The sequence below is a fragment of the Haemaphysalis longicornis genome, unplaced genomic scaffold (assembly GCF_048455015.1).
Source record: "Haemaphysalis longicornis isolate Haplotype H1 unplaced genomic scaffold, Haemaphysalis longicornis Haplotype H1 scaffold_6, whole genome shotgun sequence".
Lineage (NCBI taxonomy): Eukaryota > Metazoa > Arthropoda > Arachnida > Ixodida > Ixodidae > Haemaphysalis > Haemaphysalis longicornis.
Window position 1 is genome coordinate 41,201,488 of NW_027526407.1, and position 23,996 is coordinate 41,225,483.

Below are 23,996 nucleotides of genomic sequence, written 5' to 3' on the forward strand. Positions count from 1 at the left end.
GTTTGCAACAGTATAGGCATCTGTCGCCTTCAGTTTGCAATTTTCTAGGTGGACATACAAAGTTTGTACATTCTCGGTTGTGTTCTCTGCAAGCAATAAATCATAGCTGATGTGGAACACCAACTTCTCGAACAAATGTAATAACTTAGAGAACAATGTGCCACACTGAAGAACAGGCAAGCCAGCGACTTCGGGTTTGTAAGGGAATAAACGTAAGAGCTTATCGCAAAATTTTAAGGAATGAGCTGCTATGCCACGCAGTCTGTTTACCCCCTTCAATAACTTTACAACAATATGACATGCTTATGAACACATAACTGATTCGCTACTGAGAGGGAGGTAATTATATATGCAATTGTTTAGCCACCTTTCTACAGTTTTGCTCATAAGACCAGGGGCGGTATTCTCGTAACTGTCCCTTTTGAAAACATCCCTTTTGCGTCCCTTTCATCGTGACGTACTTCCGGTTAAGCAGTGGACCTTTGATTCAGATACCGTAGCTGTTCTTGCAAACGCATTTTAAAGAACTGAAACCGTATCAGAGTATCTTTTATGTGTTTATTGCTCCGCGAGCGAACCAACAATAAGGCGACGAAAAATCGTCTGCTCCAAATCGTCTGCTCTGAGTAGCCACGGCTCATAGCTCCGCCGTGCTTGCATGGCGTCACATCCGGGTGTTCGCTTTTAGCCAATTAGGGCTCGCTCAAAAGGGACACTTTTTAAAGGGACACAAAAGGGACAAAACACGGGAATACCGCCCCAGGACATAAATGCTGACTATCTTGCTTCAAGTGAGCCGTGCAAGCAGTATTTTCCCACAGTTTTTTTCTATTTAGGCTTTAATTTGGCTCTAATTTGAAACAATGCTACTGCAATCAAAAGGAGGCATATTTAAATGATGTAGCTACGCTCGTGAGTCTTACACCATTTATTCTGCTTCTCATAAAAGGCGCAATATTTTTTTCACACCCATAAAACAGGCGGCATCGGTTTAATTACGGCGTACCAATAGAATCATGCTATAAACAGCCATTGCGGCTCACATTCTAACAAAACTTTATCTTTTCTGTGAAAGCCGCATCGTTACATTTTTTAAATTGAAGTACGAGCATCTTTATTGTTCGTTGGCGCTTCGAAAGCAGTGAAGCCTACCTGGACATTTCAATATCAGACGTATGGAATATATAAAGTGGTGCCAGGTTCGGGCGGATGTGGACAACGCGATTGGGGGTTTTATTGGTTGCCTTTGCGTTTTTTTTATTCTGCTGTCACATATTTATTCTCATAAAGCTCATAATTATTTTTTGGGCCATAACTGGCGTTTAAGGCTATATTTTCGTTCCGAAAGGTATTTAGGTTGTTGACACATATGCAGCCATGACGTTAGATAAATGAAACACTGAAACCTTCTGGGCTGATAGGAAAGTATCCTAAAATATGACATCAATAACGTGAAGTTACTGGGCGCTGTTTATGAGGTTACTGGAGCGTAACTGAAGAACACAACGGTAATACCACAAAAAATCTCCAGAAATTCACAGAATTGTCTACTAATTGGTACCATGCTTATGTCGCCTGTCTTGAGTGTGAGTTCTCTACAGCCTTTTTTCGGGTTTTTCTAAATCCTGTCCGACCAATTTTCTCCATTTACGCTATTATAACGATTACGGGAGGAACGTTCGCGAAATCTGCATTATTGTGGAAATGCATGGCGTTACACGGTCCTAGCTGTGGTGAACTCGGCAAATAATCCTATGCCTTCACATCCGCAATATGTTTGTGTGGGTATCGAGATGAGCCATAATTCACTGCTAATACTACCTGTCGCAAAGCTCGAACTAAAATACAGCAAGACCTCATGGGCTAATAATTGTATTTCTTTGAGTACAGATGACCTTCTTGTGGAGTCTTTACTAAGATTTCATATGATTTAACTGAGAGTTTAGCTTATAGACTAGTCGAAATGTAGGTCGGTTTCACATCGCATTTCTATCGGTTGGGTTGAAAAATGGAGGAAGGAAGAGCTGGTAATTATTCGGCAACACGGCGAGAAGAGTGGAATGCTAAATTGTTGTTTGCGTTTAAGATGGAATCTATAGTTTGACATCCAGTTGCCTGAGAGGCGTAAAACTAGCTAAGAAATCCAGCATATTCTGCTCATAGTTTATTCTCACTGTTTTGCAATGAATGCGGTGGCATTCGTTATGTCTCCTGGTACGCGGTTAAATCTTTTTCTTCCCGCTCTGTTACGCTTATTGTTTGATTACTTACAAACAGTTCTCTACGCCAATATTTAGAAGAACGGCTCCTTCAGTGGTTTACCATTCACTTTAAAATATTAAGACCTCAAATCCAAGGAAGATGCGAACCTTTCGTGAATGGCGGTTAAAGCTCTTCCTGTCCCGCTACTTTTGTGCTTGCATTATTCAAATATGCCGAATAAATTGAGTTTCTGGGATGACCACCCTCACACGTGAACTTCACGGGAATTCCGGGTCAAAGCTTTTTACCACCTGGGCAACACGGCCATTTCGAAGGCTTCCCGACGCCTTTCGAGCGAAATTTCTATACAGTGGCGAATTGACGATGTACAGGGTACACTTGTGAAAACGCAGAAAACTGTCAATCGAAGAGTGCCGTGCAGCAAAGGTATTAGAGCATTATGAAACGGGTTCGGGGTAACACCTCACCTTGCGCCAAAGTGCACGCAGTGCGACTTTGCTGGGTTCCTTTGCACGTCCTGTTGTAAAGAATAAATTCGGCCTGTGCAGATACGTTGTACTGGGTGTTTGGCTGCAGGCCACTGAATGTATGCTGCAGCAGTGTTCCGGGTACCAAATAGGTCTGGCAGTCATAGGGTGTCGTGCAGAGGTGGAATTCTATTTCATAGGCCCATTTCTCTTTCCAGGTCGCACTCAATGCGGTGGTGTTAAGAGCACTCACGCTGAGGTCATCAAGTACTGGCACTGGAAGTGAGAAAAAAATGAGGTCTCCGCTAGGAGAAGTGGCTTCGGTGATAACGACAAAGTTTCGAGCAAAACTAGCAAATACAAGTTCTGTGTAAGCCTGTGTCTCCATACTTCTTTACTTGTTGTTACCGCAAAGTTAATTAATTTTTGTGTGTGAGTTCATGTTCCTGTTAGTGTCTGTATACCTCTTGTGTGCTTGCACATTTCGCCTATAGTACACATTCTTTATTTTCTGATGGCCTAGCAATGTCAACTTGCTGCTAGGCGGAACTGTCTCGCAATTGATTTTTTTCCCTTTCCTTCTATTTCTTTATACTAACATTTAAGGCTCTACTTCATAAATAGATAAAGCGCCATCAAGATAGAAGTTCATGAGATGAAAGTTACTCTAAGGAAGGCAGCGTTTAATCATACAAATGATCACTATTACCGCCATGAGCATTATTCTCACCAAATATCACCGCTTTCCCCAAGCCATGTCAAAAGAAAGGGCATACCCACCCCCTCTTACGAAAGAAAACAGTTCCTATACATGAGAAAATATACGTGCATGCATGTGAACCTTAACACTGGAGACTGCTTGCTTTGTTGCTTGGTGCCAAACCCGTATGAACTTGTAACATTAGCAGAGAAAGGGAGATGGTGTCGCAATGTGTCCTCATTTCATTTTTGCACATGCAATTGTGTGTCAATCTCAATCCAAGTGATGTCTTATACCTTACATCACCATTGTCTCCACCACGTGTCAAAGTAGAGCAGATGCCAGCCCTCTTTTACGAAACGGAAATTCCCATGCTCAAAATACTACGTGCAGGCATGTTAATCCTACCACTGGATACTGCTATTTTTGTTGCTTGGTACCCAATCCGCATTTGGAGAGAAATGAGGATAGTGTTGCCAATATGTGCTCCATTCAATGTAGGAAGTTCAGTGTGCGCAAAAGTCTGCATGCAGTTGATTTATTGATACGCTCGAACATTTGAACTGGTTTCCCCGAAGCCAATAAAACTCTATGGACCCCACAAGTTCCGACGTGACTCAGAGGAGTCAAGTGTTTTGAAATAATTTAGCCTTGTAGTGTGCACTTAGCCATTATCTTCGTTAATATTTGTTTGAAATTCCCCAAATCTCGTTGAAATATCTGGTTGAAGCTTTCCAAGTGAAGGTCAACAATTTGTTTACTAAAAAAGTGTACAAAAATTGCAATGCAATCATATCTAAACAACTGTATTTGGCCATATATATTCGCCAACAAGAAGTAGAACATTAAGGTCGCGTAATGAAGCGTCCTCAGTAGTCAGTCTATCTCTGCTACGCGGAAGTTCTCCCAGTGAAGTTCCAGTTCTTCTTAAAGTATACATAAATGCTTGCTTTTCTAGTTTACTGTGTAATACTACGAAATTCTGGACTTTCCATGACGGCATTGCTTGCATTAGCCAAGTATGCTTTCTACGCTGTAGGACCTTAGATAAGTTGAAAAGAACAGAGATATTTTGGTACATTCTTTTCCTGTTAATCATCTTTACAACCTATGAAAGTGCGTGCTGTAGTTTAAATTATATCAAATGCAAGAACCAGCGAAACTACAATTTTCACTTCAAATCTCCTTCACGGAGACTAAAAACAGTGAATGTGCTAAGAAATTTATTAAGCAATCTTGTACTTAGCATTGGCAATGTGTTCAATGCAAAAATATCCACCGTAATTTTAAACGCATAATTACTATGAAAAAAAAGCCCAGCCCAGCAATTTTTAATAAAACTCACCGTTCTGAAAGAGTCTTTCAAAAAACGTTTTCAAGGGAAGAAATGTAGAACTACGTCTTACTAAAGGGAGCACACCACCGAGAAAGTCCACCATATATCGACAATGAATTTGCCACGTCCACCCTCAAAACGCAATAGCCCTGTCCCGTTTAGGCGAAATGGTTTTTTTAATACTCACGTTTGGGGAAAGAAAAAAATGTGGCTGTGGTTGGCGAAGAGTAGATTGTCTGGATGCTGTCATTTACGTATGCCAGGACGGAAATTGTATACAGCGCATTGTATTCTAGCAGACTATATTCCACTTCTCTCGCAGCACCCGGCAATGTCTTGTTAGTGCAAAGAGACTTGTTCATCCAACAGAGCTCAACCACAAAGCCTGTAAGTTTTACTCCGGGTTTGTAGTTCCACGTCACTTTTGCATTGTTTTGGCACTGTAAAACAACGGTGACGTTCTCAGGGGGCTCTGAAAAACAAAAGTGACCTTCACATTTGGAAACGGGCAACAAATGAAAAAAATGGATATTGAAGCTTCGGCTCATTATGCAAGGCATTATTTATAAATTCGCATGATCCTTATGTCACAATAAGCATTAGCACCTCCAATTTCTCAGTTTTCTTTCGGGGTTCCCCTAAACATCCAATTTTACTGACAAGAAGCCGTGTCTATACGAAATAAAAGTTATTAGGCGTTTTTTTATTCTTGCTTACACTTATATACATTCACGGCTATAAGTACGCTAAACTCCTATTACAACGCAAAAATAACTAAGTACCAGACATTCGAAGAGTCTCAGCTAAATTACACATTTTTTGCTCTGGAATGAACTAGTCGCACCGTGGAGTAAAGAAAATATTATTGCAGAAAAAAACCTAGAAATAACCACCGATATCAACGTGTACTTAAGTTACGCACACACACACGCACGCCCACACGCACACGCATCACGCGTACACGCACGCACGCACACGCACACCCACACGCGTGTAGTTCTCTTAGAAAAGCTATTGCTTTTGAGAAAGCACTCAGGTACGAACGAATGACGTGTTAATGCCACTTCCTATTGTTTTGATCTACCCTGGGTCATGTTTTAAATGCATAGAGCCGCATCAGAGTGTGAGTGTGCGGCACGACAGCTTTTACCGCGGCCGCGTCAACTTGTTCATTCGTCTCATAAAAAGCCTGCGTGGGGTGCCTTGATAACCATGTCCACAGTCTCACTACTCTGTAAACGTTGTTTGTATTGTAACACAAAAAGAGGGCTTATTTTTAGAGCCAATATAAATATGCGTTTCCTACGCCAAAAAAAACTTGAATAACGAAGGCTGACGTAGTCGATGGTCATACATTACCAGCAGATAACGCTGTTGATTGCATCCTGGAGTCTCATTCGCAATGTTCACTACTACGGACAATTTTGCATGCCATGCTTACGCTCGGGCTAGGATTTCGCAGCCCTGGAAAAGACATACGACAGCGCTCCTCATTCTCCTTTTGTCATTTAAAGTCAACATTTCGAGCTCTTATTTACTGCGGAGCCGAGTACCACCTTCTCTATCGATATATTATTTACCTCTGGAGTAGTTTACCGGCGATTAGAGCGGTGGTTTCGGCTAGTTGGTGCATACTAACTGAAATTCAAAACAGCGCAAAAAGACGGGACAAGAACCGACGGCACATGGCGCTGACTAGCAACTGGTTGGTTTATTCCGCGCCTTGCGAAATATACCCAAAGGAGGAACGTGCAAAGGAACCGTGATGAAAAGGAATTACATCCAACAATGCATACAAAACGCAAGATCTATACACGTGCATTGACCAAAAAATGAGCAATGCTGATACAGCGCAGCGATATAACACGTGGCCAGAGGCGCGAGGCACGGAAAGGCAATCCTGGACAGTGCAGCTTGGTTTTTAGACGCGAAGCAGACTATGGTCGAGCCGGTTCCCTCCGCCGTTGTGTGGGCGCCGCTGTGCGGCGTCCACACCCCCACTGCGCATGCCTGGCCAGGCACCGCTGATGACGACTGTGGCAGGATGCCCCTAGGGATTGTCCAACCAAAGAATCCATCACGAGATAGCTTCGCGCTCAACCACCGTCGTCATCTTCCCGTAGGGGAACCCTGAGTAGTATGCGAGGCATTCATCCTCTCCTCAACAGCATTCATCCTCTCCTCTCCGAAGCTCCTCTGCTCTCCGGGATTGCTCAACGAATGGCAACACCTGTGGCTCCGCGCGCGATAAGGCGAAGCAGCATAGGGTTAGATACGCGACTGTAGCCACTGCATACTCCACTGGGGGCACCACTGTAGCTCCGAGGTATAAATGATGCGCGCGCGTGCTCCGCTCCCCTCATTCGCCTCCCGCAACAACGCGATCCAACTGAAAACTAATGGGAACTTCAGTAGACCCCATGGCTGCTTCGCATACTACTTAGGGTTCCCCTACGGGAAGATGGTGAAGATTTTTAAGAGTCTAGATAGCGGATTTTGTTAAGTCGTAATTCAACAGAGGCTTGCTAACGCAATCGCCACCTGCCTTGTGAATGAGGTATGCTTCATAGATTTCACGCTCGCGCTGACCCTAATATGTTCGTGCAACCCACGTATCGCGGAATCTGGGAGAGCACCCGTGGTCGTGACAATGTGTTGCAAGGTTGCTGCCAGTGCCTATTTTTAGCGTATTTGCGTTCTCGAGAAAACGATCGCTTAAACAGCGCCAGGTCTGACCAATATGGGTATTCCCATAGGATAGAGGAACTTCATACACAACACAGCACATACTAAATCCTACGTATTTTTTTGTGTGGCCTTTGACGCAAATGCATCAGCATTGCTAATTTTTGGTCAATGCACGTGTATAGATCTTGCGGTTTGTGTGTATTGTTAGATGTGTTTCCTTTTTATCATGACTTGTTCTCGCCTTTCTCCATTGCGCATATTTTGCAAGCCGCGGAATAAACCAACCAGCTACCAGTCAGAGCCGTGTGTTGTTTCTTGTCCTTTCTTTATGGGCTGTTTTGAATTTCAGTTACCGGCGAGCTCCGACGACAGACTCCTTCTGGAGTAAAATTTAGCCTCGAAGTCCAAGTAATGTCAGTCATAACATCACGTACGGAGCTAGGAGTTGATAATACACCGGTAGATTATAAAATTTGTTCAAGACATTCTTCTTTACCAAGCATTAAGTAGAGCGCTTTAAGAGGCGGAAGACACTTCTAGTTTGAGTCACATGAGCACTTTTAGCTTACCTAGATTGGGTGTGGTGACTTCAAATACGGTCTTCCTCCCATTTACACGTTCGTTGAGGTTGTATATGAGAAAAGCCCAGACGGAGCAGTTGAATGTTGATGCAAACTTCCGCAAAGGTAAGGTCACGTGCGCAGATGTCTCCTTAGGTATAACGTCTCGAGTCACGTTATATGACCCGTCGGTGTCGCCGCACTTTATGGTGAAGCCGTCCACAGTCACGTTGTCATGCGGGGCGCCCCACTTTGCGTTCAGGAAAATGTTGTTCACAATTTCGTAGGTTAGGTTTGAGACCGGACCTGGTGCTGCGAAAAGAAGAGAAGGAGTGGAGGGTTATTAGCAAGCAAATGAGCTGTGAAATTACCATGCAAAGGGCCGAGACGGGAAAACCAGGAAAGGCATGAACGCTTTCTTGGTCGTGCTAGTAGTCTTGGTCTCTGTTGAATTTCCAGATAGTATAAAAACAATTCCTTTCGTATCATTCCTGTGCTAGATAGTCGAGAGTGCACACTTTACGCCCGAGCAGAGAAAAAACAACGCGCGTTTTGTGCCATTTTATATTTACCTGCCCTTACGTTTGCTCTCAAGAAAAGGCGGGTTCTGATTAAAAGTGTCGGAAAAAATTCTTAAGAGGATATTTGCAATGGGTTCATTATTTCTCCGTAGCGTAATTACAATACCCTGCCGCTCCCACAATAAAGGTTCTGCAATATTTTCCCACCTATTTATTACTTTCCTGTTTACGGTAAATAAATATCGAAATGATTTTTTTGGCAGACATCACTATCAGACGCATGACAAGCTACCACACATAAAATATGTAGGGTGCTTGCCCAGTGGTTTTACTACTACGTCTTTTTTTGCCGACGTTACGTACTAATGCGAAAGGCGCGCGGAGGATTTTTAAGTGAATTTACGTCACCAAGAACAATTGTTGGTTTGTTCAACTCATTTTTCCCCTATTCCAGTTGAAAACAAGAGGCCGTATATAATGCCTCTTATGTAATTCTACTACAATGGCACGAATATAAAACATTCCTGTGAAGAACAGGGAAAATCACTCCTAAATCTTCCAGCCTGATTTTAGGGTGACTAGAATCTAAACCAGGAAATTCTGACCAGGGTCAATTTCGAAATAAAATGTATTTCTCATGAGAAACTACAATTGCCTCTGCCAGCTAAACGTTAGTGGGCCTAGTGCTTAGCTGATTCCTTGATTATACCCGATGAAGAGGGTGACCCCAACGTAAATGATTGTTTTTGTTCCCAGACGCACCCTTACGTCCCACAAAGGTTGCGATTCCTTACGTTTAGCTTCTTGTCCCTCCTGTTGCATCGACTATAAGCACGATGAAGACTTTTTTTGCCCAGTCCAGATAAAGAAACGGGCGGACCAAAGGCTTTTTTGCTTGGTGTGATCACGTGAGATGACCAGAAACATCCGAGCAACCTCTGGGATAGCTGTTCAAGTGCAAAATCTGTTAAAGTTCGAGTTCACCGAGCTTAATCCTTCACCCATTGCTAGTTCACTCTCATTCCCAACGTAAAAGCTCCGAGTCACTTCCTTCGAGTACGATCTTAGAAAGAAATAATTCCCAACTTACAAAAACATGAACCACGACTTCTAATACTCCGCAAAATTCTATTACACAGGTCTACACTCATGTTTTACCTGAAATTATTCAACTGTTAATTCAAAAAGGACACTCATATTCGCAATCTCACTCACGCTTTGGGAGAGTCTGCACCAGGCCATATTGTGGATCGCCTGCGCACGTCTTGTTGTTGAGTGTCACTTGAGCCTGGGCGGCGAAAACGTATGCACTGTTCGGCTTTAGGTCATTGAATGTGTACTCCAGCAGACTTCCCGGGACTATAAGTTCGTCGCACGGTGCCAACACCCTGCAGACCACAAATCTTATCTCGTGGGACCACATTACTTTCCAGGTCGCTTGTACGGCCGAGTAGTTCAAAGGAGCCAATGTTAGGCTCTTCATATCAGGAACTGTAATAAAAAATTCCAGAACTCAATTAATTGCTTTGATAATGCTTGTTCGAAAATGTATATATTCTTGACAGCCGCATGTGCAGTGTATGAAATGTTAAAAGCTGATAGTAGAGCAATGAGGACAGAAATGTAAAGTAAGAATATGTATGCCCGCAGAGAGATAGTATGTCAAAGGGAGATGAGACCCATGCACACGTGGCACTAGATGACTAGAGCCAAAAGCATTGTAATAAAAGTAGTAATAAAGGGGTCTTATGTATAATGGCAAACTTTCGCGGCCTTCCAGGTTTCGAGAAGAGACGCAGCCATAAAAGACAACCAGTCACGGTGGCTCAGTGGACAAGGCGTAGTGCTGCTAAGCCACTAGACGCGGATTTGATCCCGGCCACTGTGTCTGTTATTCAGATAAACATGAAAAGCGAAACAGCCCGTGTGTGGAGGTTTCGGCGAACGTTTTAAAAACCCAGGTTGTCAAAAATAATCCTGAGCCCGCCACTACGGCATGCCTTATAGTCCAGGTGTAGATCACCGTGTTGAAACCCATAATGAATCAACCAGAAAAACCTTCACGGGATAAATAGCATAAGAGGTATCCCAGAGAAACGACGTACAGTTACTGAATTTCGCTTTGCAGTATCCACTTACAAGTGTACCGAAGTTAATAATTTCCTCCACGGTTGAAAACGAAAAGTACTAGAGGGATTACGCAATAACAATGTGTGAAATACTTCCGCCGCAATCATTTGAAACCAACTGTGTTTCTTCCTAATTTTTGTAGGGCCATAGTTACCGCTTTTGTATGTCTTAATCCAACGTATTTATCCTGGAATCGAACTAGCTTTACTGGTGTTTCATCCCGTTCAATTTCAAACTCCATGAAGTATTTGAGAAGTGTTTTATATTCATTCTTTCCGCGAAAAGTCGGAAAAGTCATTTTTTCTGGAGGGCGTTGCAAGATTTTTATTGCATTACATTACAGTGCATTGCACTGAGAGATAAGCAGCTCAGATTATGTTCAGATAACTGATATTCGAGTAAAAGCCTTCACTGTCCATCTTAGTGGGAACTTGTGATAGCCCGTAGTCCACCGAGAAATAAAATACAAATTTAGGATCATATGCCGGTGCCATATCTGATCTCAAAAAAGAAACTCATTGTTTGCTTTTGTAAATAACAAAGAGGAAATTCTGATGTAATTCTTCCTTTCTTTAAAAATACTCTTTTTCCCGTCATTTTAGTCATCTCATCCTTATACAAAAAAACCTTAAAACAGCTGTCTCCCTTATGTGAGGCAGGCTGAGAACAAACGTTCACGTAAACAAACGTTCAGCTCAATCTAGTAAAATTAATCTCGACACTTTAAAGATTCCTCAAATATAAGCACAAGCTTGTCAGTCGGACATTCAAAACTCAATACCGCCTTTCCAGCGACATCGAACATTAAAAACAATACTCACTCGTAGGGAAAGAAAAGAATTTTGCCGTAGTGTACCATGAGTACACTGTCTGCAGACTGTCGTTGACGTATGCCACGACAGAAATGTTATACAGGTCGTCGTATTCTTGCAGCTGATAAGACACTTCTCTGACTGGGGCTGGTAGTATCCTATTCTCGCAAACAGATCCATTCATCCTGCAGAGGTTTGCCACAAAGCCTGTGATTGGGACTCCAAATTTATAGCCCCACGTTATGTCGGCCTGATTTTTGCACTGAACAACAACGTTGAGGTCCTTAGGGGGATCTGGAAACAAAATGTCGTTATAAATCTTCAAAAAGTTGTTAAAAACAAATAAACAAAAAATTCTACACTAAGGAATTCATCGCACTAGCGAACATTAAGACAGGGACACAGCTAAAGAGAAGACGAAACACACGCTAGCGTGTGTTTCGTCTTCTAGCGCGTGTTTCGTCTTCTCTTTAGGTGTGTCCCTGTCTCAATGTTCGCTAGTACGATGAATTCCTTAGTATACAGTAACCAACTCGCCCAACTTAGCGCTTTAGTAAAAAATACTAACTGCACTTCTAGTTCCTTCTGCGAGGCGTATTTCAGAATTCACGGCCTCCGCATTAAACTTATTTTCACGAGTTTGGAAATGTTAATATTTCACAAAAAAAGCAGCCGCCTATCTCCCCAATCGAGGTTTTTTGGGTGATCTGTGTTGACATACCTCACGCAAATACATTTAAACGTCGCAAGAAGCGAACCTGCTGTTCCAATGCAAAAAAAAAACAAAATGAGTGACGATTAATGTAATCTCCTAAGCGAAATTTGTGTGCAGCGTGAACTGCAGTCTTCTCAGTCACGGCGCATACGTGCTGCGTCTCAGGAAGTGATCACGTGCACATCGAACGCAAGGCAGCGTGCGCAAATCTGCTGTTATCTCGCAGCGTGCCGCCATCGCCGACCTCGTTTTTGCAAATCGTGTTTGAACCTCCCGCGCAAATTCCACGTGGTTCGGAAGAGCCACAACCGGAGGAGCTACTGGCGAAAGTTCGAGGTGGTGGGCGCCCCTTGGCGGCGACGCATGGCGAAATTATGAGGGGAGGCAGTGAGACAAATTAAACTTTGGCGACGCGCTGAGAGACGACGCCATAGCAGCGCATGCCACCCTCCCCTCACTCTTTTGCCAGGCGTAGACTCCGTTTTCTTTCTGCTTGGGGTGTCTCGTTCGCTCGCTCGGATACGCGGACATTCCCTTCTCCTCCGCCGCCACCGCCACCCTATCTTTTTACCGGTTGCGAAAGTGCTTCGCATTAAATCGCCAGCACAGCACATGTAAAATTTTATCGAAGGACATCAAAATTTTAAACGCATCCCCAGGAGTGGACGCTGAAGAGCCTCTGCTCTAAAATTTGCAATGATTTGATTTTGGGGCTGGACGTACACCCAAGCTGCCGGTAATGACAGCTGAACTTCGGAACACGGTATGTAAGCTGCGAAAGTTCCAGGGCATATACAGATGGCCAGTATTTGACTGATGTCCTCCAGGTGGTCGCTGTTCAAATTTGACGCACGTTCTGCTAAGCATTCAGCAACCTGCAGTGGTAACATTTGTGAAAATGGTTGCCCTCGGACATCCCTCATACTCTCTACAACGCTTTCAAGACTGGCTGTGGACCAGCTAGCCACGCTGTTGCATCACGAGCGACAAGATGACCGGGAACGTATATAAACAGATGGTTTGTAATGGCATAGAGCTCGGCCTGTGTAGAGCTCGGCTGATCTAACCAGAATTCAATTCCGTTTGGCACATGCTCCGAACTAGGCGGTTACTGAGCTTGTCATTCGTGGAACTCTTAAAACATTATTTAACCCCTCTCCTGGAGTAGTTAATGGTTTTGATTATAAGGTTCCTTTCAGTGTATGCAAGCAGCCCTCCCCTGTGCTTCGTTCCATCAATGGGTAACAAAAATTTTAGAAACATTTCACCAGGCAGTTAAAAACACGCCATGATATTCTATTTTAGTGGCTGTCAGGTCATTGTGGATGCACTTGCAAAGCTTTGAGTGATGCAGCTGCCCGGACAGGCCATGAGGGCGGAAGCACTAACTTGGCTCCGCTCTCGAGGACCTATCCCACTGGGAGTCTTCGTTCTTTTCATTCGCACTACCATGAATCAACCGATGTCACGATCAAACTCGACTTAAAATAGAATGAGGTTGGCAGTGACTTTCCCATGAGCCTACGCTTTTCCCCTGGGGATGGGCAGCATCTCCAACTGATACTCATTTCAGACTGCAGAAACAATAAGCATGTTCCTTTCGTCGCCCTCAATATTCATCGCTGAGACACGTGCATGCCACCAAACTCAGCTGATTGGATGATCAACCGCTCACGGTAGACCTTCTTAAGAGATCCGTTCATACCATCAACTTTACAGAACGCGTTTTGCGAAGTAGCGCCTTTATCTCTCTTAAATTTCACTACGTTTTCTGAATAAGTGAACGTTTTGTTGCCGTTTTGGGCCCCCAAAGCTTAAAAACATGTAGGAAGCCTTTAAAACCATCGTAATCATTCGGTTTCGGCCACGTATCTGTTGCAAGGTCCCCTTTCCCCAATTCCTTATAAATAACACAAGCTTAGCAATATGAAAATGATTCTTGAGTGTTATACGGCAACTTGGCTCACATGCACTCCCCACATACACTTTCATATACTCACTGCTACTCACATACTGCCGCACGCATATTTGCACACTGTCACACACAAAAAACAAGCGCACACATTCGCACGAACTGCTTCGCACACAAGCGGGGAAAAGATTTTTCACGCGGGTATTCTGGGAGCAGGTGCTGCGCGACCCGGATGCATCGAGTCAAGACTTGGTGACCACCAGGGCCCTGGCGGTCGCGGCGGCCCTTTGGACCGCCCCCACCCCCATCACCTGATCCCTGGGAATAAATAATGTTGTTTCTCTCTCTCTCTCTCTCTTTCTCACGCGGGTATTTCTAGAAGTAGGTATTGCTTTTTGAAAAACCTGCCACGTACGAAAAAGCGGCCGGTTGATGCTTTCGCGCAAACAAAATTTATTGCTCTACATCTTGCCTTTTATTGCTCTACATCTACATAACTGGACAGAATTTAGCGCCTCGCGGCAGCTTTGCTCATGGCCAATCGGGTCTGCCAACAAGTCCCACAAAAAGCGCGCTCAGCATCCTTCGGCACTAAGCTGTTTATATATCTTAAAACATAGATTTGATTTTGTTGAAAATGTTTTCGTTTTTGAACCAAAGCAGGGCCTATTAATGAGGCCATTTGTAAACCGATTTTTCCACTAATAAATGAAGAAAGCTCACACTAACGCGTAAGACCTGGAGGTAGCAACCACCTTCACTACAATCACGAAGTTTTAGGTCCACGATTGCAGCCGGTTTGCTCCTCCGCGGCCGCAACGATCTTTACTCCGTCATTGTTGCTGTAAGGGCGAGCTTCTTTCATTTTTTGGGAGTGATAATCATTGGACATCCCCTTTTGTGGGGCGTAGGATCTGATGTGTCTTTCTTGTTCCCAGCAAGTGTTGCCACGACTATGGTGAGCACTGGAGATTTTTTTTTTTTAGCCAATCCTGGCCAATCTCCATACGTGGTCATGCTGGTCTTGACAAATGTGCGTCGGGGATGCCGGGCGGTCACCGCGAGTCCCGCGCTCACGAGCGCTCGCTCGCCAAGTTTTTGGTATTTTTAACTGAGAGAACGAAAAATTAAGATTTGATAAACAGCCTCGCTTTTAACAAATCATGACTATGAATCCTGCCGCAGTTGACGGGCAAGCAATACCACAAGCTTGCATTGTTGAATTCAAGCAGATACCCAGAATAAGCTTGTATGATTTCGTTCGGAAATAGCAGGAAAATGTCCTGCGAACAGCACATGCGACAGCGCTTCTTCTATGTCTTTCTCTTTGTGAAAAGCACCTTTTTCTCCTTTTTATGTCTGGCTTAGCCGAGCGCGAACTTGCCCAACAATATGTTAATTTGCTCTGGTTTATGTTGCCGGCGAACTTCGATTACCTACCAGGCATGCACTAGGGGCCAAATTCAATCTGCGCTTTAAGAAAGTATGGTTTATGGACTCGCATTTTCAACTTGTCTTGGTCACGTGAGTCACAATGTCGCAGTCACAGGAAGGAGTCAACATTACATTTCTTTTGTGCAATACACTTCTCAATATCGAAGGTAGAACGTGACGGAAATCTGAGATCGGCGGCACCTTGTGGCATTCACCGTATTCGCTGTATTCACTGTATTCATAGTATTCACTGGCGTGGCGCGCATGCCGGCAACCAAGTGTGTCGCCTTAGGGACGGCGATGCACGGCCACCATCATGGCGGCACCTGCATCAAGTCACCCCACCGAGATCAAACGCATTACCTTGTGGAGAAATATGGGTTCATTCCTTTCACTCTAAGCGGCGTACTAAAAGTGTTCCTCTACGCGGCGGAATGCGCTCTCAGCTCTCACGTGGTTCCGCCGCGCGTTTTCAATTACGTCGGAACCAGCGGGTATCGCGTATCGTTGTTTTCGCCATCGGCCGCACTCGGATGGACTTAGTTTCAGCGGCCCGTTGTCTACGCGGGCTGCCACCATGTATTTGGATGTCACACGGCTTTCGCCCTGCTGCTGGTGGCTGTCCAGTAACAGCTCCCGCTCCTCAGTACCCGTCGGTCGGTCACACTCTATTCCAGCGAACTCCGAAGTGGCTGGAACTTGGAACTGCCGCCGAGTTCGCTCCCCGTCACAGCAAGCTGGCTCGCCTCCACCCTTCACCGTTTCCTTCGAGGCTTCTCGTCTCCCGGACGCACCATGACGCGAGCCAGCAGTGTTCGAGGCGTGTTTTGTGCAACGGGATCAACCACAGTGGAACTACTCTTCTCTACTCTTTCCTCGCCTTTCTAGTTCTTACTTTTCTCTATTCTAACCTAGCATCACTTAAAATGTCTCTGCTATTATTCATACCTGTTAACGCTACCGTCGAGACGACGGCTGCGAAGTGCTCGAAGGCAAGTAGAGCGCCACCACATAATGTGAGTGCAATTAATAATATATCTGGCGGCGCCACCACCGAGAATCTGGTTGAAACGCGGCAGATGATGCCCGCTTGCGTTTCTTTTTCTGCAAGATGTGGGCGCAAAGCGCATGCGCAGGCACAGTGGGCACGGTCATGGCAGTTTTCAGCGTTGCCAAAAGAACAAGTTGCCGCGTAACTTTTCAGTGAATACCACCTATAGAATCATCACTAATGCTGGCTTACCCAGGTTTTGTGTTGCGACTTCAAAAAAGGTCTTTTTCCCATTTACACGTCCAGTAATGTTGGAATCGATGAAGGCCCAGACAGAGCAGTTGAATGAAGATCCAAATTTTCGCAAAGCTAAGGTCACATTCGCAGAAGACGCCTTTGGGAACACGTCTTCAGCCACGTCATACTGTCCCTCTTTGTCTCGGCAATCTATGGTGTAGGCGTACTTTCCCGCAATATCAGCTGGTGCTTCCCAAGTAGCGTTGAGAAAAACACTGTCCACGATGTTAAAATTTAGGTTTGAGACAGGACCCGGGGCTGTGAGGAGAAAGAAAGAGTGCAGTGTTAGTTACAAAAACCTGTGCCTTAACACCATACTTAGACATTTTTGAGGAAAGGAATAAAAAAGCGCAAGTGGCGACAGAGACAGAAATGAGGCAGAATAGACGTAGCTTTTGTACACATAGACGGAAAAGCAAGTTGCGGTCTTCGTTAAAAATACCTTGCCATTCCTCCATGTGGAAATATTCAACACGAAATTATTGGCGTCTTAAGAAATTTAACATCAGTGACAACAGCCTAAAGCAAAGACTGTGCCGAATGCTTCAAGTCACTCGAAATCAGGAAAGGTAAATTTACTTTTAAATCTTACACTGTGATGGATTACTTATTTCATGCTGATTTTAAGGAAAATCGAGTCGCTTTAAGCGGCGCAAGTCAGAAATTGCATTTTGTTTTCCTCGGGTAGGTAGTACCCTCCCACGTCTAACTAGCAGTAGACCTATTACTTCGGTAACCCGTGATTCCTGAATGATTAAAAATGCGGCCCCAATAAAAATCTGTTTTCTAACATCCAAGTATACGCATAGTTACTATTGTCAAAATTACGTTTAGCTTGTCTGGTATTTTAGTCCATTGAACATGACAATGATCACCTTCTCGGGCACTCCAACAAAGAGACTTTCGCAATTGCGTTTTTGTTAGACGTGATGACTCGAGACGACAAGAAAAAATTACACATCTCCACGAAGACAGTCATGACGAGTGGGCAAAGCACTGGGGATCGTTATTACTGTAAATCACCCGCGACATTGCCAACTCGCGCATGTGTAATGAGTGACAACGCGTGTATACAGTATATACTCCGAGGTAGCTTGTTGTCGGCGTTGCCGTTGAGCCGCTGCTTCCCGAGCACTCAACTCCGAGTCCGCTTGGCATTTTTGCCGTTTTGCCACCGCTTCCCGTGCTCTCGCCTCCGGGGTAGATTGTTGTATGCGTAGGCGTTGAGCCGCCGCAAGCCGCGCCTTACGTTCGTTTTCATCCATAGCAGAAAAAGAATGTGTGGTCTGGAACGCGATTATATACGCATTTGCACCGCAGCTCTCTCTCTCTCTCTCTCTCTCTCTCTCTCTCTCTCTCTCTCTCTCTCTCTGTTCCTCTCTTTCTCTTTCTATCTCTCTCTAACCTTTTGTGCACGCTTTATTTTGTTCTGGTAACCTTTTGTGAACCTTTTGTTAACAGATGTTTTGATTTCGACAGTGCTGTGCGTCTCTCTCTCTCTCGTTCTCTGTCTCTCTCTACCGTTTTGTGAACCTTTTATTTTGTTCTTGTTAACCTTTTGTTCACAGATGTTTCGATTTACAGTGGGTGTGCCGTGAGCACGGACGCCGGACGGAGGCCCGACGGACAAGCCTCGGCCCTAAGGTGCTTCGCCCCTGAAAAACAATCAAACCCGATCAAGCTAATCATCACCAAATGTGCCCAATCTAGGGTTGGCCACGTCAAGCCCTTCACCTGTCCCTTTTCTGCACTCACTTCTTAACGGCAAACGTCTCCGTGAGAGGCTTGGGGAAAGTAATAGAAGTAATCATGACGCCACGAGGACAGAAACTGCGACCTTTTAAACGTGTGCAGCAAGTGTTCCATTTCCCCTCCGCTTCACCAGTTATCACGGCAAAATTGGCATTCGCATTCAATGTTGCACTCACGCTTCGGGAAGGTCTGCGCCGTGCGATTCTGTAAAGGGCCTTGGCACGTCTTGTTGTTCAGCGTCACTTGGTTCCGGGCAAAAATTGTGTACACAGTGTCAGGAGAGAGGTCACAGAAGATGTGTTGCAGTAGCGTTCCCTGGACCGTGCTTTCCTTGCAGTGGTCTCGCGTCTTAGCGTTATTGCAGACCTTGAATTCAATCTCGTAGGCCCCTTCCTTTTCCCACTTCACCAGTATCGCCGAGTAGTTCAGGGTAGTCAGGGTCAGGTTCTTGACATCATGAACTGCAAGGAAAGAGAAAAATCACCCCAATGCTTTGACGCTCTTTCTGAAAGATTCAGGCGGCTTTTACCGCTAGATCGGCAATTTATCAAATAATAAAAGAACAATGATAGGTAAAGATACTGCTAAAATGCGTCTGCATCTAGCAGGATGGAGTGTCCAAAGGATATGACATACATGCCCAAATGAGACCCGAAAAGTAAGGCCAAAAAACACTGCTAAAGAGCAACAAGTACTCCAGGAGACAGCACATTCAAAGGCAGACTATCGGCAGCACAACTGGCGCATATACTGCTAAATTGTAATGGCGACAAATAAAATAGAAAAAAACGTCTTTGGTATGAGGTGATAAATCAAAGCGCTTATAGTGATTTACCCAGTTGACTCACATAGGAAGAATATTTTACAGGCGCTAATTGCAAAATTTCAGAAGATGACACTGTCCTAATGTTTTTTTTAAACACTAATGGGGTTATAGGCACAAGATCCAACTCGGGAGGCAACATCTCATTGTGCGACTGCAGAATAATTTTGACTACCTAAGGATCCTGACACTGCCCTTAAAGCTCAACACTAGCCAAACCTGTCTGACCATGCAATAATTTATCACATGATCTAAGATTATAACCGAAACGTCTTCCAGCAGAACGTCAATGAAATACGTCCAAGCAGTGGCGTAACTATTATTACACTTCCTGGACACACCACCTACCACCTCCCGCTGCCTGCCCCGACCATCCACCACAAATATAACCTTTGTGATAAGTCCACCACCCCCCCTTCCAAAAGTGCGGGGCCAGTAACAAATGTTTCGCGACTACAGGTCCTATAACGGGCAATCGTTTTCACCCCATTCACCATGTAACATGCTTAGCTTTTTTATACAACAGTGGGAGCCCTGCGCTCAAGACAAAATTGTTACTACGCAACCAGATATGGTAATATTTCTCATGTAAGAACAAATGATAACGGGAAAACTTCATATACAATGATTTGAAAGTAACTCGATGATAGTCTGAAAACATGACCACGCAGTTGGCGCTAAGTACACGTGCCTTTTTGAGCCGCGCTCGCTGTATAAAGTACGTACCATTTAAAGACCTAAAGCTCGCAACAAGTTGTCTGTACTTAGAACGGAGTTAAGAATAAAAAATACTTAAATACTACCTACTAAATAGTTTTAATTAGATACTTAGATAGTACCTAATTACTAGGTAGTACATAAGCACTGCCTACGCAAATCAACTACCGAGTCATCCATTAATTTGCGTAGGCGGTACCAGAAAGAGACAAAAAGGCATAAAAGAACAAAATGTTGCCTGTCGTTGTCTTTTCTGTATAACCTAATTTTGCGTGTTGTTTCTTTTCTGCAAGCCTGCTGCTTTTGTAACGCCTACGCAGCGCAACGCATGTAAACCTCTGTCCAGCATGTGCCAAGTGACGCAGTGGGCCATTACGCCAAAAATACTAAATAGGCAGTACCCGCGAATTCGTCCAGTCTGGATTGCCGGGCTAGAAGCTTATCTATAATTTTCCTCGTATCAGATAACGTTACGGCAGGATGCATCCTATGGCAAGAACCAATGCTGCAGCACACTTTTTGCTCTATTGTCTGTGTTTTGAATATTTGCTTTTGTGACTGGAATTTCCAATAACTAGGCCAAGTTACATCTGTATACACGGCTTACACAATTCTTCGGTTGGTAGGATGAATTCAACACAAGGGAAATAAGTGACTTGTGAGGGAGGGCGGGGGGCTGTTTAGGGAAGCACTTATCATTGGTTGGTAAGGTTGAAGATTCAAAATGAACGGTGGAACCTGCGAGCCAAGCTGATTCGTAAGATCTTCCCCCAAACACCTGATAGAATAAAGTACGCTAAGTCTCGTTTTTACGAAGTCCTGAAGACAAAAAACTGATTTCATTAGAAACGGTTTCTTTAGAACCGTGGTTTTCTGTATATACACTACAACACTATATATATAGTCTCTTTCGAAAGTGAAGGTTTTGTATTTTCTCTGCTGCCGGACTATATTACCTCGCCATGAAAACTAAGGTACTTTATCGTGTGAAATACCCACGTTTGTGGAACCGAAAAACGTACCCATTTATTGCATGTTCATTGCTTTTACGACAATACTAAGCGAAAGCTCTCATTTCAATCACGGTTATTTATCATGTCACGTTTTAGCAGACCATAGATTTGTGTTTACTTTCCCAGCTATTTTGAAACCAATAATGCCAGACGCAATATGGATTGTAGGATGGATTCTGGCAGCGTATTTGTTCCCATACCAGTCCTCGTAATTACCTTTATTTGGCTGGAATTTCCTCCTTATGTTTATTATGATTACCGTATACACCAGCTACATCGTATACATCGGAGGTTATACCGCGCGTTCACACAAACTCTACGATGAATTTTGGTTGTTATAATTCCTTTCTGGCGAAAAAGCGGTGGTCTACACGCTCTACAAAATTTAAACAGTGAACTGGCGTGGGCTTCCGATGTTCATAAACGGAAGAAGTGGTCTTAAGCCAAAATACAATACCCACCATCTGCATTAACTCGGAGTGGCATTTCAGAGCAGTGTGAGGGGCATTTTTTTTTTGAAAATCTTGAAACATATTTTGGGTGATGTCACTTTTGTGGCGAAATTGCGTCCAACCACAGCCAGCAACATCAGCCGATGCACATGTTGATGTCGTACAAATTCGTGCCCAAAATGTACATCTTCACGTTACTCGGCGCAAAAATGTATTTAACTGATAACTCTTTGGAATAACCATTCTAAAATGATTGTTTTCGGAGACCTAGCTCAGTTTTCGCCCAATTGTGCCGACGTGGCAACGGTTAACAGAGTCTGCGGTGCTGGGAAAAGGCGTACTGGCGCTCTTCACACAATAAAGTTTCCACATTTTGTAACAGCGGGGCTGTTACAAAATACCCATAATGCCGAGTGCTCGTGAGCGCGTGCGTTGCGGTGACCACCGGGCGTCCCTGGCACGCGCAGTGTCTTTAGCAACAAAAAATAGGGAAAACTCCGAGGGGCCAGAATATGGCGAGTGCTCGTCAGCGCGTGCCTCGCGGCGACCACCTAGGGTCCCCGGGCTCGCGAGGGTGAGCTTGCAGAACAGTCTAATGATTGCCATGCTACGATGACTACTAGTGGCACAATGCAAAGCAACGACGGAACCATTTAATAAACAATTTCAACCTTATGAAATTGCATAGGTCGTTTATGACGTTTTGCTGAAACGTTGTCCCTCTCGCGCCTTTTAACTCGCTTGCCGGGAGAAATGTTCAAGCGAAAACTGGCGACACAAAACTCCATGCGACAAGGCAGCTTATGGTAAAAGAGAAAGAAGTTGGTTCTGCGTGATACATGCTTGCGGTGTGTTGACTGCTACCGCCCTCTCCCGCCCTACACCTCACCCCCTTTCATCTGTAATAAAGCCCATCTCATCCCTTACAGCCGTATCAATATGACGAATGGTTGAATTGCTTGAGTGATTGGTCAACCACTTACCCTCCTGACATTGATCTTATGACTTTGTTAAGATAGTCGTGAAGAAGTTCGTAGCCTCTTCTAAACGCTTAGATCATAAGGCAGCCAGTGCAGCGGCTTCCGACAAGTGCGGCGGTGTAGTTATATTTGAAGCATTAGGACGACGTTTTCTTCCGTCTTTCCTAAATGTACGACTCTTACGACTGTATACACTTCCCGGAAGGAACTCGAGGAAACGCAACAAATATTTCACTAACCACTCTGGCGTCCTCTACAAGCTGTCAAAGCCAAATAGTAACAGGAAATGTCCATAAAGTGATTTCCGCAAAAGAACGGTAGGTTTCCAATTTTCTTTCCAAGTACTTCAAGTAAGCAGGCCCTTGTAGGAGATGCACAAGATAGAAAGGGCATTGATTTTACCGTAATGTCCATCGTCAATACAGCTTGGGGAAAACTTCAGTAAAGTTACTGGTGAGCACAAGCCGCCTCATGCATTTATAAGACAAGTGCTTGCAAACAAGCCTTCCAGATCCGCGTAATGTTAAGTACTGAGCATACAGCAAAGTCTTGTGTACTCACCTTCCGGGTAAGACGAGAACTGCGCTGTCGCTGGTTTGCTGTCATTATTTTTTGGCGCTTCAACATGTGCGCGAAGGTAAAGTTTATAGCGTGTGTCTCTTTCGGGCAGCGTCAGACTGTAGTTTCTAGCAGATCCGGGTATTGTTTGGTTATAGCAGATACTTTCGGTTCCAGAACAAATACTAACTAGAAAATTAGCGGGATCCTTTTTGTATTTCCAGGTGATGTTCGCTTGGTTCGCGCATGAAACGTTGACCGTCAAGTTTGTTGGAGTGGCTGAAAAAATAAAATAAGAGAACTCCGTGAAATTCACGCAAATTCTGCCGACATTTCACGTTAATGTTCATTGACATACACTAACAAGTAACACTGTTCCTTAATAAACTTTTCAATCTTTTCAATATGGTGCGCAATTTTAGGGTGGCGACCTTTCAAGGCGAAATTCATTCCAAAAGTGTCGGCGTATCAAGTAAATGAAATATGAAGAAACTGCCACTTTGAAAGCCATGTTCACTATAGCTGTGTAATGAGAAAACGTTTTCAGTAATCTTTGAGTTTGAACATATCTGTTCAAGTAAAAACAGTTATTTCTCATTTGCCGTAAACAAGTAGGCGCTTTCATGCGCACGTCTTTTTTCCTTTCAAGTGACAAGGTCAGACTCTAAAACAAAGGCGGCAACCACAAAAAGATGTTCTGTGATTTTGCAAACAACATATATTCTAGAACTCAAAGTTCGGCGTCCAAACACTGCGCATACGTTTTCAAATTTTCACTCATGAGAAATAAAACACATACGTGACCTGACGAATTATAACACAAGGTCTGAAGCATGGTTGTTCAACAAATGTTACATTTCGAATGAAATGCCAAGAACTAGCGCTTATATACTCTGACTTCGTTTCCGTGTTCGT

At 44.2% G+C, this 23,996-nt stretch overlaps 1 protein-coding gene across 1 annotated transcript in view; it reads right to left on the bottom strand.

Annotated features, from left to right (window-relative positions):
- The window catches only part of LOC144142509 (fibronectin-like), a 52,206-nt gene that overhangs the window by 16,219 nt on the left and 11,991 nt on the right, over window positions 1-23,996 (bottom strand). The window contains exons 3-10 of the mRNA XM_077674066.1: window positions 23,085-23,360; window positions 18,715-18,999; window positions 16,742-17,044; window positions 11,447-11,731; window positions 9,711-9,986; window positions 7,984-8,286; window positions 4,914-5,198; window positions 2,691-2,966 (exon numbers count right to left, since the gene is read on the bottom strand). Coding sequence (XP_077530192.1) covers window positions 2,691-2,966; window positions 4,914-5,198; window positions 7,984-8,286; window positions 9,711-9,986; window positions 11,447-11,731; window positions 16,742-17,044; window positions 18,715-18,999; window positions 23,085-23,360 — 2,289 coding nt within the window. The remainder of the gene's footprint in view (window positions 1-2,690; window positions 2,967-4,913; window positions 5,199-7,983; window positions 8,287-9,710; window positions 9,987-11,446; window positions 11,732-16,741; window positions 17,045-18,714; window positions 19,000-23,084; window positions 23,361-23,996) is intronic.